Genomic DNA, 23494 nt, shown 5'->3' with positions numbered 1-23494 from the left:
CCCTTTTTTAAAGATAGGCACTATATTTGCTTTTTTCCAATCGCCCGAGACTTCCCCTGATTGCCACGAGTTTTCAAAGATAATGGCCAATGGCATTACAATATTAAAGCTCTAATTAATAGCATATATGATTAATAAATCCCTTTGCCTGTCTTATAAATCAGCTAACAGCATCTGAGCTTTTAGAAGCTGAATGCAGACAAATTCAAATTGAAATAGGGCATAATATTTAACAGTGAGGGTGATTAATCATTGGAAAAAAACTGCCTGGTTGGTGGATTCTCTGTCTTTTTTTGTGTCTTCAAATCAAGACTGGATGCCTTTCTGGAAGAGATGCTTCCGACAAACACAAGTTGTTGGGCTCAAGACAGGAGTAATGGCATGAAATTCTTTGGCCTGAGTTATGCAGATGATGTAATGGTCCTGGCCTTAAACTCTGTGAGTCTATAAATTACATTCCTCCTGTCTCGTTTACCTAGATTGTGCAGAGGCTACTTTGTGGAGTCTCTCTGGCGACACATTCAGATTATTAATAAAAGGCTCACATTTTGCCTGACTGCAAACAGCCTCTTGAAAGGCTACACTACAAAATTTGGTCAACATAAATTATGTTGGCTTAGAGCCCCCGACTTTTGTATTGCATTTGGACATGTGCACACTTGGCTGCTTGGGTCAGTGCTGCATGTACTCACCAGAGGTGGTTGCATCAATAGGTAGGTATCACAGCATGCTCTACACTGCCATCCGGACATTTTCGCAGTTGTTTGTGGGATACCAGCTATTCATCCAGGGATTTCTGGGAATAGGGCTCAAATTCCCACAATCCCACTCTCTCCAATACAGAATGCTTATTCCATCCCATAACTTTCACTCCATTTTAAAAATTCCTACAGTTCTGCACACCACGTTTTAGTCTCTGACATCTCTCTGGCAGAAGCATGCACCCTGCACAGCTCAGCGCAATTTTCATGAGCATTGCTAATACAGGACGTATGGTTCAGCAGTTACTGCTACAACTGGTGGCATTGTGAGGAAAATGAGATGCTCGAGGCCAATGGCAGGATGACAGATACAGTAAATCAGAATGTCAGGTTGTGGCTGGGGTTCATGGAGCAGCTCTGCATAGAAGCTAGGCACTTCTGGGCTGAAGAACCAAGTCCTGACTGGTGGGGTGGCACTGTCACGTAGGTTTGGGATGATGAGCAGTGGTGGCAGGACCTTGGGATGTGAAAAGCCACATTCCTGCTTTCTGGCACAGGGACTCCACAATAAGACCTGCACTGACAGTGCAACAGCAAGTGGCGGTGGTGCTCGGGAAGCTTACAATGCCAGATTGCTATTCTGCAGCGGGCAATCAGATCAGATTTGGAAACTCCATAGCGGGGGCTGTCGTCATTCAAACATGCAAGGTCATGAACTGTCTCCTGCTGTGCAGGCCTGTGACTCTCGGCAATGTGCAGGGAATAGTAAGTAGATGGATTTGCAGCGACGGTGTTTCTGAACTGTGGTGGGATGACAGGCAGCACACAGATCCTGGCCAGTGACTCTGTAAACGGAAAAGACTGCTTTTGCATGGTTACACAAGTGTTAGTGGATCACCAGGAATGCTTCACTGATGTCCATGTGGGCTAGTCAGGGAAGGTGCCTAACACTTGAAGAATCATAGAATATCAGGGTTGGAAGGGACCTCAGGGGGTCATCTAGTCCAACCCCCTGCTCAAAGCAGGACCAATCCCCAGACAGAGTTTTGCCCCAGATCCCTAAATGGCCCCCTCAAGGATTGAACTCACAACCCTGGGTTTAGGAGGCCAATGCTCAAACCACTGGGCTATCCCTCCCCAGGACTGTTCAGAAACTTGCAAGCAGGGACAATCTTCCTCAACTGATTCAGTCACATTAGCAATATTGAAATACCCACAGTGATTCTGGAGGACCAAGCATATCCCTTGCTCCCCCTGACTCATGAAACTATACACTTGCCAGCTCCACAGAACCAAGGAAAGATTCGACTCCTGGCTGGGCAGGTGCAGGATGACCATTGGATATGCATTTGGGAGACTCCAAACTCGCTGGTGATGTTTAATGCCTAGATTGGATCTCAGCAAGGCAAACATTCCTATGATTGTTGCAGCGCGCTGTGCATTATATAATACGATCATGAGGTAAAGGGGGAAAGGCTACTGGCAGGGCGGCATGAGGTGGACCAGCTGTTTGCTGAATTTGAACAGCCAGACTAGTAGAAAAACCAACTATGGAGCCATAAGATTGAGGGAGGCCTTAAAAGAACTTTATAACAGTCAGCCATAGAAATGTTGTGTGATGCTTTTGGGAAATGTTGTGCCTTCGTGTGTATAGACCTTAAATATGGGTGGGATCTTGACTCCCGTTGTGAATTCGGTAATGTGGCATGTCTGCTTGGTGTAAACTGGACTCTGAGTTTCAGAAAATAAAACAGGAGTACTTGTGGCACCTTAGAGACTAACAAATCTAAGGTGCCACAAGTACTCCTGTTCTTCTTTTTGCGGATACAGACTAACACGGCTGTTACTCTGAAACCTGTCAGAAAATAAAACGTTATTGTGTGCAAATAAACAGAAAATGAAGCTAAAGTGCAAAGAAACAAGTTAGAAACACTGAAGCAGTTCTGTAAGTGGGTGACCCATAGTTATAAAAGCTTAGTAAAATAATAAACATACATATTTACATATTAAAAACATTTTCAAATGTTTCATTCATGGGAAACACACGTACTGCACTGTTCTTGTTGGCTGATCCTGCAGTTGTCACAGGTCAGTGTCGGTATAGTCATGGTTCTCCTAGTTCCGCCTTGCCTGGAGTGCTGGGGGTATGGATTCACTCCGTGCTGCCACCTGTTACGCTTGGGGCTATACAAAGCAATGCCATGGAGTTGCCATGGATTGGAGGGGGTCTTTGGACAGACTGTTGCTTGGGAGGTTTAGATGCTGGGTCTTCCTGGGGTATGAGAATATGGAACGTGCAGGGTGGTTTCAGTTGATATCTCTTGCTCCTGAGGAGGACAAAAGCCCAGAGAACACAGCTGCTACTGGCCTCCCAAGGCTTCACTGGCCCATATACCACTATACTGTTTATTGCTCTGTTGCCAGCTGAATTTATCGCAGAGTGGCATGGGGATGTCTCCTATCCCAGGGAAGAAACAAGGCTGCCATCCATAGAAACCTTCCAGAGAGGATTGCAGAGTATCTCCATGAAAGTTTCACTGAGGTTGTTCAAATGGATAAAAGGGACAATTCCCTGTTCAAACAAAGTACTGAGCATGAGAAGAATTGTGGCCCCCTGTTAGCCCAGACAGCCAAAGTGAACACCACCTCTACCTTTCTTCTAGCACTAACCGAGCACAGGACCCTGATCTGTGTGGATTGTGGAATTTGGCCTGCTGCACTAATCTATTTGAATTTATTGCCTAACATGCACTAGTTGATTAAAGTGGCAAGTTGATGATTCTATGAACTAGATATTAATTGCAAAGCATTAACCTGAATTGGATTCCCAGTGCTGGTTTTAAAAGTAAAGTGAGGAATCCAAAGTCCCTCTTTGCTCTCTAAACATGTGGATGGGGTGGGCACCACTTTAAAATAGGGACAAAGGGAGGGGAGGTTTTGGACAATGAATAGGGAAACAAAGATGCCTGTGAGGAACAGATTTTAAATTTTTATTAAAGTTAATGTTAAAATTATATAATACACAGGTTGAGAAAAGAGTATCTGTACATCTGGGTATAGTGCTTAGATTATCCACAAAAACAAAGTTTGTTTTTAAAAGTCATAAGATACATATAGTACATAATCAGCAATAACCCAGATTTAGGTGAATACATTTAACAATACAGTTTAGATATTAGCATCCAAGTATTCGGGTCCATCACTCATGAAAAGTTGTACAGAGATGTGGTTGTGGGAAGCAAAATATATCAATGAGTGAAGATTGTCCCTCAGTAATTGAGAATTTAGGGTAGGTTGTCCATTTAGAAAATACAATCTATCAAGGAAATATTTCAGTTACTTTCCTTACTGTGCTTCTCATCGGCACTCCAGCTCATCCCTCCTGGTATTGCCAGTGTCTGGTGATGTGTTCTATGTAGATGTCCCTCGACCACCTGATGCTGTCTGACACCATGAGTTGCCGCATCAGCCAAACATAGCATTGACCGATTCCGCATTCTCTCAACACTTGCTCGTTACTGGGGTCCAATGTGCCCAAGACTCTGATGATCAGCATGTGTGTCTGAACCTGGTAACCCATAGCTCTCAAGGTGTCCGCCAGAAGGGCGTATTTCTCCATCTTTCAAGCTCGAGCATCATGGGAAGGCCAGGGTGCTGTTCTCGAAGGGCACTGTGACATCCACCATGATCTTCTTCCGGTCCTTGTTGGTGATGATGATGTCCGGTTGCAGTTGGCTGACCATTCCGGGGTGGTGGAGTTCACAGCAACCTTCCCCATGGGTGGCAAGATGGCTCTGGCTAGGTGACTGTGGATGGCATTGTGTTGCAGCTGCCAGGCTCTGGAATGGGGCTTGCAGCTACACAGGACATGGGGTAGTGTCTCATTGGCGTAGCCGTACTTCCTGCATTGCTTGTCCCGATTCCCATGGTGGACGGCTCCGTTCAGCAGAACACAGTTGAGCCAGGCCCTGTGGATGAACCTCCAGTCAGCAAAGCAGGTGAAGCTGCCCCCGGGGAGGAAGTGGTTGTTGGCATCCCACTTGCACGTCATCTCGAACACCTTGCCCTGGACCGGATTCCACTTCAGTTTTTCCACATACTGGCAGTGGATGGCATCCTTCAGGGTCCTCTCTAGCATGGTTCTGGCTCTTGGAGTGACTATTGTGTGGTCCGTGTTCTTCATCTGTGGCACCAGGACTCCCAGCTCCTGGCATTCCTCGCACCATGTCCAGCGGCAGCCGATATGCTTTTCCAGTCGTCATGTAGCATTGTGGGCACGAGTCCAGAGTGAAGCAAAGTCTCGCCGTCTCTTCCAATTTCACCTTCCAGGGAGCTGCTAAGGTAGGTGGCGATGGCGACATCTTGGTTGGAGGGAGTCCTGCCAATTTGCTTCTTGATAACATCCTGCATGGCACTTTCTGCAGTGTTCCTCACCATGGCGTCCGGGCACATCAGAAGGCAGAAGGTGTAAATGATCACTGCAGTGTCGCACAGATCACCCATTTGAGGGACGCTGGCACTACCCTGCCTGTGTGAGATGTACACCAGTTTATTGCTGTCTCTCTGGGAAGAAACATCCACTTCTTCACTAGCTGCCTGATGGTGTTGTCTGCCTTGTTCAGAGGTACCTTCGGTACGGCTGATCCCCTCAGGACGAATGAGATACGGGTGATCAGGAAGGTGTTCAAGGCGTTGATCTTCTGCCAGGGTGCCAGTAGGGAGGAGTCGATCCTGGCCACATCTTGTAGCATCTCCGCAATGGTATCCTCAGGTGTCTGCTGGACGCAGAAACCCATGGGTGTGCCAAGATGTTGGTATGCTTGCCCGTCCTTGAGGAAGATCATGGGTTCATCCTGGATATGAAACAGCGTCACCTGGACTGAGTCCGTTCTACTGCCATCGATATGCAGGGTTGCGCACTTCATACACTCAGCTGAGTTCCCTTTCTCTTCCTCACCTGGCTCCTCTGTTCTTGCCTGGTGGGATTGGCTTGATTTCGGCGGAGTTTTGAACAGCTCCTTGCTGGCAGTATGGTTTGCATCCCCCTCTGTGCCCCCTCCCGCCTCCTTCTCACTGGGCATTGAAGGTTTTTCTGCGCCCAGTTCTAACAATGCGTCCACAATCACATTCAGAGTGCTGGTAGGGTCCTCGCCAAGTATGGCATACTGTTCATTGTAGAAGCAGCAAGTCTGCAGAGTGGCCCCAGATTTGTTGTTGCCCTTCCTTGCTTTCTGATATGCCTGCTGAAGTTTCTTGGCTTTCACCTGGCACTGCTGCTCATTCCTTTGGTGCCAAGTCTGGCATCCCCTGTGCAATGTGCATACAGATGTCTATATTCCTTTGGCTGTTCCTTAACGGCTTACACAGCCTCTTCTCCCCACAGGCCAAGGAGATCCAGGACTTGGAGGCAGGAGCATGTCTATGTATAGCTCTGTCTGGGCTGAGCTGGCATGGTGAGATGCTTACAAACGTGGGCTAGTAGGTGGGCTTTCCAAGGCAGGCAACCAGAAAAAGGCATTTTGAAACATGCTGAGGTTTTTAAAGGGGGAAGGTGGGGTTCTGGAATTTGTGGTCCCTGGGCAGCCAAGTGCAAAATTGTGACTATAGTGACCACTCTTGTAGGGACAGGAGCATTGTGGGACAGCTACTGGAGCACTGTTAGGATCAACACAGGAATCCTGCCGTTGCCATAGTGAGTGGTTACACTGAAGCACCTGGGCCATCCCTTGATGCAACTGCTCCCTAGTTGCTCATAGGAACAATGGCTGTGTCAGCAGAATCGTCCTTGTCCTTCTACCATGTATGCTGCGATGTGGAGAATGTGGTATATTCACATTTTGCAGTAAATTGTGCAAATACCCATCTGACACATTGAGATCCATGATACCATGATTTCTTGACACCTTAAAAAACTGCTTCTTGGAGAAGCTAGGCCTGGAACCCACAAGAGGAGAGGCAATTCTTGATTTAGTCCTAAGTGCAGCACACGATCTGGTCCAAGAGGTGAATATACACCTCTACCCCGATATAACGCTGTCCTCGGGAGCCCAAAAAATCTTACCACGTTATAGGTGAAACCACATTATATCGAACTTGCTTTGATCCGCCGGAGTGCGCAGCCTCTCCCCTCCCCTCCTTCCCCCCGGAGCACTGCTTTACCGCCTTATATCCAAATTCTTGTTATATCGAGATAGAGGTGTAGCTGGACCGCTTGGTAATAGTGACCATAATATAATTAAATTTAACATCCCTCTGGCAGAGAAAACACCACAGCAGCCCAACACTGTAGCATTTAATTTCAGAAAGGGGGACTACACAAAAATGAGGAATTTAGTTAAACAGAAATTAAAAGGTACGGCGCAAAAAGTGAAATCCCTGAAAGCTACGTGGAAACTTTTTAAAGACACAATAATAGAAGCTCATCTTAAATGTATACCCCAAATTAAAAAACATTGTAAAAGAACCAAAAAAGTGCCACCATGGCTAAACAATAACGTAAAAGAAGCAGTGAGAGGCAAAAAGGCATCCTTTAAAAAGTGGAAGTTAAATCCTAGTGAGGAAAATAGAAAGGAGCATCAACTCTGGCAAATGAAGTGTAAAAATATAATTAGGAAGGCCAAAAACGAATTTGAAGAACAGCTAGCCAAAGACTCAAAAAGTAATAGCAAAATTGTTGGAATTTCTGAAGATTACAGATGACAATTTCTTTACTCAAAAAGTGTTGCAGACAACATGGGGGAATTCTTTATCAGACCTTGTCATAACAAATAAAGAGGAACTGATCACAGAACTTAAAATTAATGGTAGCTTAGGTACAAGTGATCATGACTTGATCACATTTATAATGTGTAAACAGAATAAAGTCCAGACCAGTAAGTATAGATCGTTGATGCTTGAATAGGGCTAGTTTCACAAAGCTGAAAATAATTATGAGCCAACTCAGCTGGGAGGAAGAATTTAATCAGAAAACTGTGAATGACAATTGGGAATCATTTAAGAACACCTTCTTAGATGCTCACAAAGCCACACTTCCGCAACTGAGGAAGAAGGCTGTGCTGGTTATAAAACCCGATCTTGTTTAGAGGGTGTCACAGAGTGGAAGGGAGTCAGGGCTCTGCACCCTCCAGCCAGTAAAATGGAAGGTTTATTAGACGACAGGAACACAGTCCCAAACAGAGCTTGTAGGTACAACCAGGACCCCTCAGTCAGGTCCCTCTGGGGAGCGTGGGGGGCAGGGAACTTAGACCCCAGCCTTGGGGTTCCCTCTGTTTCCCCAGACCGCTCCAAACTGAAACCCCCTCCAGCAGTCTCACCCAGCCTTTCCCCGGCTCTTCCTCCAGCCTTTGTCCAGTTTCCCGGCTCAGGTTACAGGCTCAGGTATCATCCCTCAAGTGAAGTCACCCCCTGCTCTCCCATCCCCAATGCAGACAGTCCCGGTAAAACTCCCCTGCAACATCCCCAGGTCAATCCGCCCCACTCCCTGCTCCGTCACAGAGGGGAAACAAATTACACACACACACACACACACGAAAGGGGATGTTGATAGTAATTAATATAAATCAGAAGTTGGGAAGTGTAGAAAATTAATAAGGGAAGTAGGGGAAGAAATCAATCTATGAGCAGCAGAGTTAAAAAGAGTTTTTTAAATATTTTAGGAACAAAAAGAATCCTGACAATGGTATTGGTCCATTACTCGATGGAAATGGCAGGATTGTCAATAATAAGGCAGAAGAGTCTGAAATGTTCAATAAATGTTTCTGTTTTGTATTTGGAGAAAAAGCAGATGATATAGTCGCATTATATGATGCTGATAACACTCTCCATTCCACTAGTAGCTCTGGAGGATGTTACACAGAAGCTACCAAAGTTAGATATTTTTAAATCAGTAGGTCCAGATAATTGGCAAACATTAAATGGATTAAAAACTGGCTAACTGAGAAGTCTCAAAAGAACAGCGAACAGTGAACCAGCAAGCAAGCATGCCTCCAGGGAGGGGTCCTGCAGAGATCGGTTCTTGACCCCACATTATTTAACATTTTAATCAATGACCTGGAAGAAAACATAAATTGATAAAGTTTGCTAATGACTCTGATAAAGTTTGCCAGTAACACAAAAATTGGGGGCATTGTAAATGATGAAGAGGACAGGTCACTGATACGGAGTGATCTGGAAAGCTTGATAACCTGGGCACAAGCAAACAATATGCATTTTAATATGGCTAAATATAAATGTATACATCTAGGAACAAAGAACTTAGGCCATTTACATGATGGGGGGGGGCTCTATCCTGGGAATCAGTGACTCTGAAGGAGATTTGGGGATTGTGCTAGTCAGCTGAACATGAGCTTACAGTGGGATGCTGTGGCTAAAAGAGCTAATGTGACCCTGGGATGCATAGATGGGAATCCTGAGTAGGAGTAGAGAGGTTATTTTACATCTGTATTTGGCACTGGTGCAACCACTGCTGGAATACTGTATCCCCTTCTGGTGCCCACAATTCAAGAAGGATGTTGATAAATTTGAGAGGGTTCAGAGAAGAGCCACAAGAAGATGAAAGGATTTGACAACATGCCTTATATCAATAAACTCAAAATGCTCCATCTATTTAGCTTAACAAAGGAAGGTTAAGGGTTGACTTGATTACAATCTATAAGTATCTACATGGGGAATAAATATTTAATAACAGGCTCTTCTAGAAGAGAAAGGCATAATATAATCCAATGGCTGGATGTTGAAGATAAACAAATTCAGATTGGAAATAAAATATAAATTTTTGACAGTGAAGGTAATTAACCACTGGAACAATTTACCAAGTGTCCTGGTGGATTCTCCGTCACTGACCATTTTTAAATTAGGATTAGATATTTTTCTCAAAGATCGGCTCTAGGAATCATTTTGGGTAAGTTCTCTAGCCCGTGCCATACAGAAAGTCAGACTAGATGATCACAATGGTCCCTTCTGGCCTTGGAACCTATTAATCTTTTGCTCTAACACCCATTGGAAACCTTCTCTTTACATATCATCATTCTGGGAACCTCATAACATCAGAGGAATGGGTCAGAGAAATCCTAATGTTTGGTTATGTGATCCAGTTTTACACTCCACCTACCTTCCTCATCCATTTTCAGTACACCCATATTTGGATCACAGGCTCATCAAGGAGAGGTCTCATCAGGATATGCAGAATTACATCCAGACCATTCTTAATCTCTTCAGTACCCTGAGCCTAAAGGTAAAAGTAGAAAAGGCTGCCCTTAGTACCATCCCAATGGACAGAATTTAGCAGAGCCCTGATGGACTATTTAGCTCAGCCCAGTTTCCAGATGATGACAAGTCTGATCGCACAGTTGCAGAAGGTGCCTCAGACAACATCAAGCATTTGTTTCACCTTGTTAGGACACATGGACTCTAGCACCTTTGTAGCATTGCATGCCAGACTTCACCTAAAATGTATGCAGAACTTAAGTCAGTCTACATTCCAAATCAACACAAATTGGCTAGGTTCCTAACAATCCCACAGAAGATTCTACTCTGACTCAGTTGGTAGAAAGCCCCCCCTCAGCCTAGGTACAGGAGTCCCTTGCTTCCTGCTCCTTTCAATGGAGATGATAGTTATAGATGCTGCTCTTTGGGTTAGGGAGCCCACCTGGAACATCATTTAGTGCAGGCAAATGCCTCAAGAGTCTCAACTCCACATAAATACTGTGGGGCTCAGAACAATCCAAAACACCTTCAAGGAGTTCTTACCATTCATGTGGGGTTGTTCCATTCAGATCATGATAGGCAATACAACTTCCATGGTCTGTGTAAACAGGCAGGGAGGGGATTTGTCAACCCTGTGCAGAGAAGCAGTGCAACACTGGAACTTGTGCATTCAGCATCACATGACAGTCACAGCTATCCATTCACCAGGAGTACAGACCAGACTGGCAGATAGATCCAAGCAAGAATTCCTTGACAGACCATGGACGGGAAATAAAGTATTCAATGATTCAGTTCATCTTCAAGAGGTGAGATCTCTCCTCAATTGACTTGTTTGCAATGCACGAGGGCAAGAAATGTCCAACTTTCTAGTCCATATGGGGATTCAGTGTGGGGTCCCTAGGGGCTGCACTGCTCCTTTCATGTTCAGATGCTCAGATATATATATTCCCACCAGTTCCTTTGAGCTCCAGAAAGTCAGGCAGGATGCAGCAAAGATTATCTTGATAGTTCCAGTATGACCAAGACAGTATTGCTTCCCACAACTCATTCGAGTTGCCACCAATACTTCTACCATTAAACCCAGACCTAGTATCTTAGAACAACTATCTAATCCAATATCCCAACCTACACACCCTCCATGAAACTGCATGGGCTTTGGATAGATGTCCGAAGTAGAAAAAGTAAATGTTCTTCTGAACTACTTAACATACTAATCAATAGCGGGAAAGTCTTCACTAAAAAGACTTAGTAATTCAAAGTGGAGAATATTTGTCGTTTGGTGTGAACATCACCTAATGCCTTTGGATGCCAAAATTCCTTTGATCTTGGAGTAAATGCTGTTCCTGAAGAACACAGGTGTCTCAATCAGTTATTTCAGGTCTTATTTCCCATTCATGGTCTGTCAAGGCATTCTTGCCCAGATCTATCTGCCAGTGTGTTGTAATCCTGGTGACTGGATAGCTGTGACTGTCATGTGATGCTGAATGCACAAGCTGCTGTTAGTGCCACCAACCAGCTGTAGAGGAATACACTGTGTTTTCCCATCCTACCACTACCAGATTTTAAAAGTGAGAGTATTTCCTCCATGTGGGAACCCCTGGGGTTTAAATGGAGTCTTAGCAGGCCTTATGGGTCCCTGTTTTGAACCTTTGACTACATGCTATTTACAGCACTTATCCGTGAAAACTTCCTTCCTCATCGCAATAACATCTGCAATGAGGTAGGTGAACTAGGGGCTCAGATGGCGGACCCCCAGTGTGCATTTTTTGTCCAGATCAGGTATCGCAGAGACCATATCCAAAGTTCATTCCAAAAACCGTGTCGAAGTTGCATCTAAATCAGGTCATCCATGTGCCCATATTTTTTTCAGACCCCCATACTAACCGTGGTGAAGCCAAGTTACACACTTAAGACATTAAAAGGCCCTTAGCATTTTATTTTCAGCGGACCAGACCCTTTTGGTCTTCTCCAAGACTGTTTGTTTTCTGTGCTGAAAGGATGAAGGGAAACCCCATATCAACAGAGAGGCTGACAAAATGAGCTTTGTAATGTATCAATTTGTGCTACAAGGTAGTCAAATTATAATGACCAAATAATAGGGCCCATTTAGATGCTTCCTTATAAAATGTCCCCATTGCAGACATTTGTAAAGCTACCACCTGGGGATCCACACACACCTAGACACTGTGCTGTGACAGAGGCATCTAGACTTTCAGTAAAGGTCTCTGGTTAAGACTCCAAGCTCCCACCTTCTTATTCAGGTCATTGCTTGGGAGTCATCATGAGTGGAATATACATAGGGACAATCACTTGAGAAGAAAGGGAAGTTACTTACCTGAACAGTAACTGGAGTTCTTTGGGATGTGTTGTTTCATATGTCTAGTCCATGACCCTCCCTCCTTCCCTTCTGCTTCAACGTCCTATTACACCTTCCAGGTCTGCAGTAGAGAGGGGACTGAAATGGCAGTTGGTCCAGCTCCACCCTTTATGCCCTCGGTACGGGGCATGAGGGTGTTCAGGGCACCTGCATAGACCAACGGACACAACTAGCAAAAATCTCCAATCGAGAGCACATGGATGCATACACATCTTGAGGGGAATACATATGTGAACAACACAGCTCGAAGAACTTCAGTTACTGCCCAGCAAGTCGATTCTCTTTCTTCTAAGTATCTCCAATATTCCCGAATACTAAAGAGCACCACCTCTTCCTTCTGATCTGGACAGTCTGGATGGCCATTTCCCAAACTGCCTGAGGTGTCTCCAGTCTGGTTTTCAGCTCTCTGCTGTTCAAAGGTGTCTGGTATGTGGCACAGGTAGAAGGCACAGACTCGCTTTTTATTAGCCAGTTTCAGGCTCACTAGAAATTCTCTGCTGAACAGCGCAATCAGGACATGATTGTGCTCAGCATTAGCCGCTGCGAGGGTGTCTCTACAATCAATCCTCTACAGCCAAAACAGTCCTGCTTGAAACAGGACGACGGTAATGCAAACAAGGTACGTTTTAGTTCATGCTAGCAGGGTCTACATGGGGACAGTTACAGCACAACATTTTGGTGTGCACTGCAATTCACACCCCCATAGTCCACACTGTGGGGCTGTGTAGACAAGCCCTTATATGCCATTTGCAATTACATGAACTCCCTGAGTCCCTCTAGCACTTCATGGTGACATCCCTGGTGCTCTTCTGGAGACAGAGAAATATCAAATGGCCTTCCCAGCCGTCTATATCTGCCTAAAGGAGTCCAGATGTTTGTCACACGTTTCACCTGCCAGAAGCCATCTGTGGTGTCTGACTAGAACAGCTCCATTGTGAGGCTGGGCAGGATCCCTCCAGTGGCTGAGAAAGTACAATGGGAGAGTTTTGGAGCTTCACTGAGGGGTATGGGGTGAATACCAGAGTTTGTCTAGTGTTTTAATAGCTACTGGACTGCTGTCCAATCTGTCAATCATTTAACTTTCTTTTAGACTCCCCGCTCCACAAAGTTGTCAAGCTGGTTTTTAAGTTCTTCCTTCATAGGAACTGCTACTCTGTGTGGTGCATGTAGCAGTTTCATTTTAGGGCTGATTTGCAAGTGATATTCTCCGGGAAGGAATCCAAGACCTTTACAAAAATCCCCATATTGATTCTTTATTACAGGCTGGAACTGTCTGCTACCTTGTAGATCATTACATCGTCCATCGCTTCCAACAGCCGCAGCTTGTCACTTGATTCTGACCAAAGCAGAAGCACTTACGGTGTTTCAGTTATTTCCTGGTCTGGTTTGTGAAGCTGGACTGTGTGTGGACACTTCTCTGTCCTGGGGTGACACTAATGGGACACGGGAGAATATTAGCCTTGCAGCTGCTTCAGCGTTTGTCCACGAGGCCGTAGAATGCTTGCTTCACAGACAGACCCATGCACTGGCATTGCAGATGGGCATGGAATGCCAAAGTGACTCAGGGCCTCTGGTCAGCCACAAAGTAGAATTCGATAAGTAAAATCTCTGACTCCACATTGCGAGCTGCATTTAAATATTGCATATGAGAAACAATCTGCAGTGCTTAACAACAGGTTTTATTGGTCCTGCAAAACCCAGGAACACTGCTGCCTATTTTTAAGCACTACCTACTGGCACCTCATCTATTATCTATTTATGTACATATATGCAGAGACAGAGCACTCCTTTTGCATTGCAACTGTTTGGGATTAATTTTCCCAAATCTAGTAGCTGCTTTTTTCACGCTAAATTTCTTTGCTTATTTTCTGCCTGTATTTTGTCTGGTCCCATTTCCAAAGCAGTGAAGTATTTGCAGACACTGAATTTGCTGTGACAGGTTTCACAACCTTTTGTATTTACTTTCCACAAATATTAAGACAAGTAACTGTTTCCTTTCATTCTCAATAAATGTGGGGCAAGGAGAACGTTGTAAAGACTCGGACAGATGTACACTTGTTCTGGACATACTTGTGTATCCATCGTGAGAGCACCTTGTGGGATGGTCTAGGTTGGATATTAGGAAAAACTATTTCACTAGGAGGATGCTGAAGCACTGGAATGGGTTACCTAGGGAGGTGGTGGAATCTCCATCCTTAGAGGTTTTTAAGGCCCGGCTTGACAAAGCCCTGTCTGGGATGATTTAGTTGGGGTTGGTCCTGCTTTGAGCAGGGGGTTGGACTAGATGACCTCCTGAGGTCTCTTCCAATCCTAATCTTCTTTATGATTCTATGATTTGCAAGTCACTCAGTGATGGGGGAGAAACAATCCCATGTGATTTATGTGCCTAGTCACACAGCAGAGATAGTGAATATTTGAAGCAATAGTCCTGGCAAATAGTCTGTGAGCAGACTATAGGCTGAAACATGTCTATGTAAACCATGCAGTGCCTGGATAATTCAGAGAGAAATGGGCACTTGTCAGGCCCTACCACTACCTCAGCAGAGCACCCAAGCCTGGAGTTCATGCTCAAACTCTGCCTCTGCAGGGGCTTGACTTCATTGTCAACTCAGAAACAATTACACAACTTTCCATGTAGCTTTCCCCCAGTACATTCTTGACACACAACACACCCGCTTGCATCCACACACAAAGAACTTGTATACTCCTTGTACTGCAGTCAAGTTGACTCTGCTGTACAGCCCAAGGCATGGAGGGTTTGGTCAGGGGCACTCTGGGTATACAAATAATTGTTATTGTCAATCACTAATAATTCAAAAATGGCTCAATGTATTTTACTCCAAATTAAAACAAACTCAGCCTCCCTAAAACACCAACAACCGAACCCCCTTTGGTGCTGGCACAAAGGCCGGAAAGTGTCACATCCAAGGTAAGTGGTTTCAGAAAGTTCTGAGCGAACCAACAGAGGGTCCTGTGGCACCTTTAAGATTAACAGAAGTATTGGGAGCATAAGCTTTCGTGGGTAAGAACCTCACTTCTTCAGATGCAAGCTTATGCTCCCAATACTTCTGTTAGTCTTAAAGGTGCCACAGGACCCTCTGTTGCTTTTTACAGATTCAGACTAACACGGCTACCCCTCTGATACTGAGCGAACCAGGCACTTATAAGAGCAGTTTGGTTTTATCCTTAGCTATAGCTTGGACTATTCATTACCTGGGAAGGTTAGACTGACTATGCAGGTGGGGACAGGAAGGTTCCCCCAGGACATGCTGGCAGGAAGCTGGGGGTATTTGTTGTTCTCTGGATCAAAACCCCCGTTGGAGTTGGGCCTTGGGGGTTGGGATACCTATAACTTACATTTTCTTTTTTGAATGCAGGATCCAAGGAGGAGATCCAAGATGTGTACGAACATTCTGTTTAATGAAAGATGAACTCCTCTGCCTACTACAGAGAGCCAGAGTGGACAAAACATTCAGGAAACGAACAAGAACTGGAATCAGTGACTTATTTCCTGTATCTCTGAGCAGGTAGTGTAGTAACAGTCCTAGTCTGCCCCACACTGAGAAACAAAATGTGCTGGTAACCTCCATGCTGCCCCCTCCTGCCTGCTCCCCGCCCACTTTACTATATTATTGTCACACAAAACCACCACTCCTCTCTCTTTTTAAGGCACGGACAGCACACACTGATCAGAAGACACTCTGGGGGCATGGACTTACTCATTCCAACCCTGTGTCCAGTGTTCGTTATCTGGAGAGCCTGCTGGGTAGACATAAACCGGTATTTTGGCATGGTCACAAACCTGTGGGAGTTTGGAGGCTTTTGGAAATGAGACTAAAAGCTGCAGAGATGACATTATATAGCCAAATAGCTCCTGCCTTTTTCATTTCCTCACTTAGGTCAAAGTCAGGCCAGCCTACTTCACTAACCCTGAATACTCTTATTTCTCAAACTTAAACACAAGATACTCTCTTCCATTTCTACACTGCAGGAGCTCTCTTAGGTCCTGACCCTGCAAGATGCTTCCATTGACTGCAGTGGGAATTGAGGGTCCCTGCCACTTGGCAATTAACTATCCTTCAGCTGAGGCCAGGGTGGGGACAACTTGTAGTTTTGCCGATACTAGGATCCAGCTGGAGGAGCAGTGAGGACATTCAGGATTCTGCTAGCATTTCCAGGAAAGAGCTGGGGCTGAGAATCTTCGCAGAATCCATTACGTTACCTGGAAATGTTATTAGATTCCTCATTCATCACTTAAGTCTTTGCTTAATTATCAAAGTAGTTATAAAGGCCAGCCCTGTAACTGTGCTGAGTAGCTCACTTGTGGTGCATGTTTCAAAGCCTCTCTAAGCATCTTTTTGGAAAGCATGGGAATCATGGAGAAATGAGAGACTATCCTCTTAATCCATGAGCCAGCCTGGGTCCTCCTTCTCTGCCTTCCTCATCGTGATCATTGCCATCGTCATCACATGACACAGTGAGACGCACACTGAAGTCCCCGGGAAAGCATCTGGGACAGTAAATGCTCAGTAGAGCCCCATCCCAACTAACATTTCTGGAAACTTACGCTCTTTTCAGTGACCTGCAAAAAAATTCTTCAAAATCAGCTGTGTCCTTTTCTAGCTTCTTTCTGATGGAGACATTGGGAAAAAATTGGGGAGGTTTTTTTGTTGTTGCTTGTATTTACCTTAGAAATCCAGGAATTCATGGATTCACAAGCGTTAAGGCCTGAAGGGAGCATTATGATTATGATCATCTAATCTGAGCTCCTGTATAACACAAGCCAGAGAACATCACTCAGTGAGTCCTGCATCAAGCTCATGATTTCTTATTGCAACATAAGAACTTAATATATATGGAGATATACCTATCTCATAGAACTGGAAGTGATCTTGAAAGGTCATCGAGTCCAGCCCCCTGCCTTCACTAGGCAGGACCAAGTACTGATTTTTGCCCCAGATCCCTAGGTGGCCCCCTCAGGGATTGAACTCACAACCCTGGGTTTAGCAGGCCAATACTCAAACCACTGAGCTATGCCTCCCCCATTTGGGGGACTGGAAAGGACCTTCTAGGTCTTTGACTCCAGTCCCCTGCTATCGCAGCCAAGCCTGTCAGATAATCCCATTCATAAATGTATCAATCTACATTTTAAAACCAGTGATGTTGTTTGGCCCCTCTACTCCTCTAGGCTGTTCCAGAATCACACTGCTCTAGAGCTGAGCTAGAGCAGATCTGTTAGAAAGATATGCTTATTACATTTGACCTCAGTTCGGTGTGCAGCTGTGGTCAAAGAAGATGCATACAGAATGGCACTGAGAATAATAAGGAAGCTATTATAATGCCATTATAGAACTCAGTGGTGCAGCCTCCCCTGGACATGGTGCAGCCCTCATCAGCCCTCTCAGAAAGGATATTGTGGAAGTGAAGGGTTTCAGAGGGCGAGGGTGGTGCGAATGATCAGGGACTGGAAAAACTCAGGTGAAAAGAGAGTGGAAAGATGGGATAGTTACCTTAGAGAGGAGACAAATCAGACTAATGAATGGTCTTGAGAAGGGAGATCAGGAGTTTCTGCTCTCCCTGTCTTACAGCACAAGAACAAGGGGCCATTTGATGAAATTAAAAGTGTGATATTCAAAGCTGATCGAACAAAATACGTTTTCATACAATGCATGGAACTCGCTGCTACAAAAAGTCATGTAAGGACTTAGCAAGATTCAAAATGGGGTTGGACAGTTATATGTACATGAGAAATATCCAGTGTTCTCATGCTAATGAAAATGCTAGAAGTCCCCCCACCCCTACTTCAGGGCTGAAGCCCGTTTCTAACTACAGTAGAACCTCAGCGTTATGAACACCTCGGTTATGAATGGAGGTTGTTCGTAACACTGAAATGTTCCTAACTCTGAACAAAACATTATGGTTGTTATTTCAAAATACAGCTTTGAAACTTTACTATGCAGAAGAAAAATGCTGCTTTCCCTTTTTTTTTTTAGTTTACGTTTAACACAGTACTGTACTGTATGTGCTTTATTATTATTATTATTTTATCTCTGCTGCTGCCTGATTGGGTACTTCTGCTTCCAAATGAGGTGTCTGGTTGACTGGTCAGTTCGTAACTCTGATGTTCTACTGTAGGAGAGACCAGGCCGAGACCTAATGTGGGGACAGATTTTCCCACAGCTGCTACCATGAGGTGTTTGCGCCCAGGGGCAGCAGGTCTGTATCATTTTTGGTGGTGCCCAGAATGGGTCCAAGTCCCACCCCACCCCCACAGCTGCCTAAGGCTCTGGGAGGGAGCTTGGGTGTGGGAGGGGTGCAGTCTAACCAAAAGCTCTTCCCCCAGTTTGTCTGCTCTCATTCTGTTGGCTCCTGTGATACCATCATTTCACTAGCCAACCGCAGAGTCTTTCAGCATGGAGAGGGTCTGGATTTCTAAGGTCAAAAACAGATTTGTATCTTAATCCTTTCAGGCTTTCTTTCTCCATCAGAAAGAAGAAAGAAAAGGACACAAGCCCAATGCCCCCTTCCCCCCAAGCAGGTCACCTTTAACCTAGAAGTAAAAGCAGGAGCTGGCCTAGATTCCCAAGATTCTGCTTACGGTGCAAGCTGGCCTATGGCTCTTCTTATGCAGTTCACCAGCCAAATGCTGTTCAATTGTCTTAACAAAGAGGAGGGCCCTGAACTCCAAGCTGCTTTCAGACCAAGGGCAGGATCCTGCATAGTGCCGACTTCCACCCCAGAGCTAAACCCCCACTGATGAGCCCACTCGGCCTCTCATTCGCAGTTTAATAGAATTCATCTCTTTCCTTTAGGACAGCGGTTCTCCAACGTTTGTACTGGTGACCCCTTTCACACAGCAAGCCTCTGTGTGCAACCCCCTTTATCAATTAAAACACTTTTTTACAAATTTAACACCATTATAAATGCTGGAGGCAAAGTGGGGTTTGGGGTGGAGGCTGACCCCCCACATAATAACCTCGTAACCCAAGGGGTCCCAACCCCCAGTTTGAGAACCCCTGCCTTAGGAGGACTCTGTCTGGCGTAAGCCCCAAGCCCAGTGGAATGTGTGCTCTGTCGTAAAGGACCCCTGCTGCTCTGTACTGCAGTATTAGGTGGGCTGCATTGGGCAGCTCCCACTTTAAAGTGTTTTTATTTTCTGGCCTTATGCTGCTACTTTTCTTTCAAAAACCAACCTATCAAAGCCTCAAGATCTCTCTGGGCATGGAGAACAGATCTAGGAAGTAGTTTAGATGGGGGAGGGGTTGCAGTTCTGTCCGTATGGGTTATCAGATGGGAAGAAGGGGAAGAGCTCTGTTTGGAAGAGTTAATCCAAGGGACTATGAAATAAAAGGAGGAATAGATTCCTTAGCCATCTAAGAGGGGAGATGATGTAAGAATCAATGAAAAATAATCCTGACATGTGCTGAACACTTGCACCTCCAAATGGACTTGTAACTCCAAGGAGACTCACAGGAGCTCAGCAGCACTCAGGATCAGGCATTGAATGTCGGTAGTGTTTGTCCAAGGCAGGGGTTCAGGGGTTCCTTGCCCTAAGAGAGCGGAGGCCCCCGCTGGGAGGAGACGTGAAAGCCAGAGCTTCTCAAATGAGCATTCCCCATTGCTGAACCCTCAGCCCTTCCCCAGAGCCCCGGCTCTTCCCAGGACAGCCAGTGTCACTGAGAGGAGCCCCAAGCAGGCACAGCTCCCGGAGCTGTGTCTATAGCCTCCTTCATTCATGCAAACAGCCCTCTGTTCCTTCGTCTTGTAAAGCTCAGATCCTTTTGAAATGTGAACATTGGTTTTTAGTTTTTGCTGAGTCTGTTCTGCAAGGCTCTTGGGTGTTTTGGGTAAATTACAAACCAAAAAGGAAAAATAGGTTTTTTTATATATGCAAATCTGTATATTTATGTCTGAGATGGAAACAAAGATGTTTGAATATGGTGATATGCTCAGAAATATATTTATTTACTAATATATTTATCCACGTATCAGGTCTGTTCTTGTGTTTTTGTTCTATATACAGTCATCAGAGGCTTGTGGTCTGAGAAGGTGCCTCCTTCCAATTTCACAGAAATAAATTATTTCAAATGATCTCATGTTGGCCTCTGATGTTCATGAGAAGAACACTCCCAAGCTCCTAGCTGTAGGTGGGAGCAGGAGGTACAGTCCACCCATGAGCAAAGTTCAAGTTCTTGAAAGTTGGTTGCCTGTGCAACTTTAATTCTGTCCTTTTGTGCACCCAACTTGTGCACTGAATGAGGCAGAGGTCTTGTAGGAAAAATAATATGTGACCAAGTAATTAAAAACTCTATCACAATACATATGCACAAAGAAGGCAAATTAAGGTTGCATGGGCAACCCTAAATTTGGCATTTCCTAACTGTCAGGTGCTAGACTTTGCAACTTAAATAAGTGACAAAGAGTCCTGTGGCACCTTATAGATTAACAGACGTATTGGAGCATAAGCTTTCATGGGTGAATACCCATGCATCGGAAGAAGTGGGTATTCACCCACGAAAGCTCATGCTCCAAAATGTCTGTTAGTCTATAAGGTGCCACAAGACTCTTTGTTGCTTTTTACAGATCCAGACTAACACAGCTACCCCTCTGATACTCAACTTAAATAATATTCTTTCAATGTAGTTTTCTTCTAGGTAATCTAGTTGTTTAAAAAAAATGCTATTGTGTACAAATGTAACAACACACATCAGCATAGGAACTGGACCTGTAGTACTGCCTGCTAGCACCTTATCTGGTAACAGAAGAACTTGGTTAGCCCATCAGGGAGAGGGACTGCTGACTGTTGAAGGTGTGGGTGTGGACGGGGTGAAAACCACCCTGGCTCACTTTTTCTCCCTTCTCCCCCACAACCAGAATGTGGGGGAATCTACTCCCACATGTAGTGTCTCAAGGAGGGATGGGCCACTGGAGCTGTGTGCTAGGTTTGGGGGATGGTTATTGGGAGCCTGGCCCAGCTGTCTCTCTCCGTGAGTAACTACTGTACTTACCCTGCCCCCTCCCCTTGGGCAGCCAGCATTGTGAAGATAGCACAGTAGGCAGGATTGCTTCTGCCTCCTGACAAGCCCAAGCTGTGTTAGCTGCCTGTGCAATCTGCTGATTTCCAGGAACTCCAGTAGCCTGAATAAAGCACTGCACAAACCCCTCATTCCTTGCAATGAGTAGGAGCTGGAATCAGACACAACAGAGACACCTCTCTTCAGATACAGGAACTCCTCACTTAACGTTGTAGTTATGTGCTGAAAAATGCAACTTTAAGCGAAATGATGTTAAGCTAATCCAATTTCCCCATAAGAATTAATGTAAATGAGGGAGTTAGGTTCCAGGGAATTTTTTTCACCAGACAAAAAACTATATACATATATATATATATATATACACACACACACACACACACACACACATATACACATATATAAACACACACACACATATATACACACACACAGTATATGTTTTAAACAAACAATTTAATACTGGTACACAGTGATGATGATTGTGAAGCTTGGTTGAGGTGGAGGAGTCAGAGGTGGGATATTTGCCTTACTGCTAAATGATGAACTAGCCATTGGCTGAGCCCTCAAGGGTTAACTCTCTCACTTTACAAGGCAGCAGGAATGGAGGGAGAGATGCGCATTCCCTTTTAAGTACACAGCCTTGTTAATTAGATCAGCTTGCTGAGACCACTGCTGCTGCAAGTTCCCTCCCTCCTGAGCCCTGGTGTGTGTCCCCTGCTCTATGGAAGATGGGGTAAGTGGGGAGGAGGGGGACGCCCTGACATTAGCCCCCCACTTCCTTCCCTGCCCCCGCACAGCAAGCAGGAGTCTCGGGGAGCAGCTCCAAGGCAGAGGGCAGAAGCAGCACATGGCAGTGGGGGGAGGGACAGCTGAACTGCTCATTGATAGCCTGCTGGGCAGCTGCTGCACAGGGAACTTAGGGGAGCTGATGGGGGGGCTGCTGGTCCACCCTGGTTCCAAGCCCCCACCAGCTAGCTGAACGGGCTGCTCTTCCTGCAAGCAGTGGACAAAGCAGGCAGCTGCAAACAACGTTAGAAGGGAGCATTACACAACTTTAAACGAGCATGTTCCCTAATTGATCAGCAACGAAACAATGTTAAGTGAGGAGTTACTGTACCTTTGGTAGCATCCCATCCCCCTCCTGAGGAAAAAAGACAGGACAAGTCATATTCTTGGGCAACAAAATGGCTTCCTCATCTCTGCCCTCCTGATACTCAAGTGAGGAGGTGAAGAAAGGGCATTAGATGAGCATGTGGGAGGATGGGAGAGTTAAACAGAGAAAGGGGAAAGAAAAAAAGTGAATCAAATCAAAAGCTGAAAAGTAAAGGAAAAGGGGCAGGAAGAAAGAAAAAGGAGAGAATTAGCTGAAGGACTGAGGCTTTGAGCAGTATGGCAATTTACTTTTTATTGTGCATCACCCCCTCTAACACAGAGTGGTTCTGTATTTTCCTGTGGCTGGACTACACAGAGGATTATGAACCAGCTACAAGCTAACATAGCACAGGCCATAGAGGCTCATGGTACATACCCAGGCTCCCTAGTGGGTTTGTGCTTCAGCAGCTAGTCTGTGCGGCCACAGCTTCCTTACTATTGGTACCTGAACTAGCTCGATTAAAACTAGCTCAGGAATGTCTACACATGCTGCAAGTGCAGGCAAACTCCAAAAGAGCCAGAGGAAAGAAGCCAGATTCATCTCAGCGGAAACCAGTCACTTGTGCACTGTTCCCTTCCTTCAGGCAGGGGTAGTTCTGTCTTGCTGCCAGAAGAATGAAGTGGAGCCCGGTCTTCTCTTCTCCAGCCACACACAGGTTCCAGAGCCACTAGCAGACTCCAGAATTCCGGGTCACTAACGCCCAGCTGCTCAGAGGTCACTTGTCCTAACTGCCGGGGAGGATCTGGGCCCAATCACCTAGTGACTAATACACAGCTGAGTAACTCGCTGGGGAAATGCCTCTCACGCCCTACTCCAGGGGCTGGGCTACACGGGTGTCCGTAGGTTCTCCGGCAGCTCAATTAGCAAGAGTCCGGACAAAGCGGCTAGAGACCCGGGGGCTCCGCGGCGCTGCTGGGGGGCGCAGAGCGGGGGCAGACGCGGGGCTCTGGGAGCGACGCCGCAGGTCCCGGTTCCCCATAGCCGGGCTGGGCCGCGGAGTCGGCACTAAGCCGGGCCCGGTTGC

General features: G+C 45.6%; 1 protein-coding gene and 1 long non-coding RNA gene across 7 annotated transcripts in view; one reads left to right on the top strand and one right to left on the bottom strand.

The window, feature by feature from the left end:
• RNF43 (ring finger protein 43) overlaps window positions 1-20371 on the top strand; it is a 122019-nt gene extending 101648 nt beyond the window's left edge. The window contains exons 9-10 of one of the 3 annotated variants that reach the window (XR_010593862.1): window positions 15660-15809; window positions 15952-20371. Coding sequence is in view for 2 of the 3 variants with exons in the window: in XM_065573283.1 (XP_065429355.1) it covers window positions 15660-15703 (44 nt within the window). In the remaining variant the exon portion in view is untranslated. The other 2 variants (XM_065573283.1, XM_065573284.1) reach the window with 2 other exon arrangements.
• LOC101950802 (uncharacterized) overlaps window positions 1-23470 on the bottom strand; it is a 32608-nt gene extending 9138 nt beyond the window's left edge. The window contains exons 1-3 of one of the 4 annotated variants that reach the window (XR_010593863.1): window positions 22435-23470; window positions 9811-9927; window positions 2435-8750 (exon numbers count right to left, since the gene is read on the bottom strand). This is a non-coding gene — a long non-coding RNA (uncharacterized LOC101950802). Of the gene's footprint in view, window positions 1-2434; window positions 8751-9810; window positions 9928-16654; window positions 22337-22434 lie in introns of those variants that run through there. The other 3 variants (XR_010593867.1, XR_010593864.1, XR_010593866.1) reach the window with 3 other exon arrangements.
• Between the last annotated feature and the right edge of the window lie 24 nt (window positions 23471-23494).

The sequence above is a fragment of the Chrysemys picta genome, chromosome 19 (genome assembly GCF_011386835.1).
Source record: "Chrysemys picta bellii isolate R12L10 chromosome 19, ASM1138683v2, whole genome shotgun sequence".
In the NCBI taxonomy this organism is placed as follows: Eukaryota; Metazoa; Chordata; order Testudines; family Emydidae; genus Chrysemys; species Chrysemys picta.
This window is presented reverse-complemented; position numbering and strand designations above follow the sequence as displayed.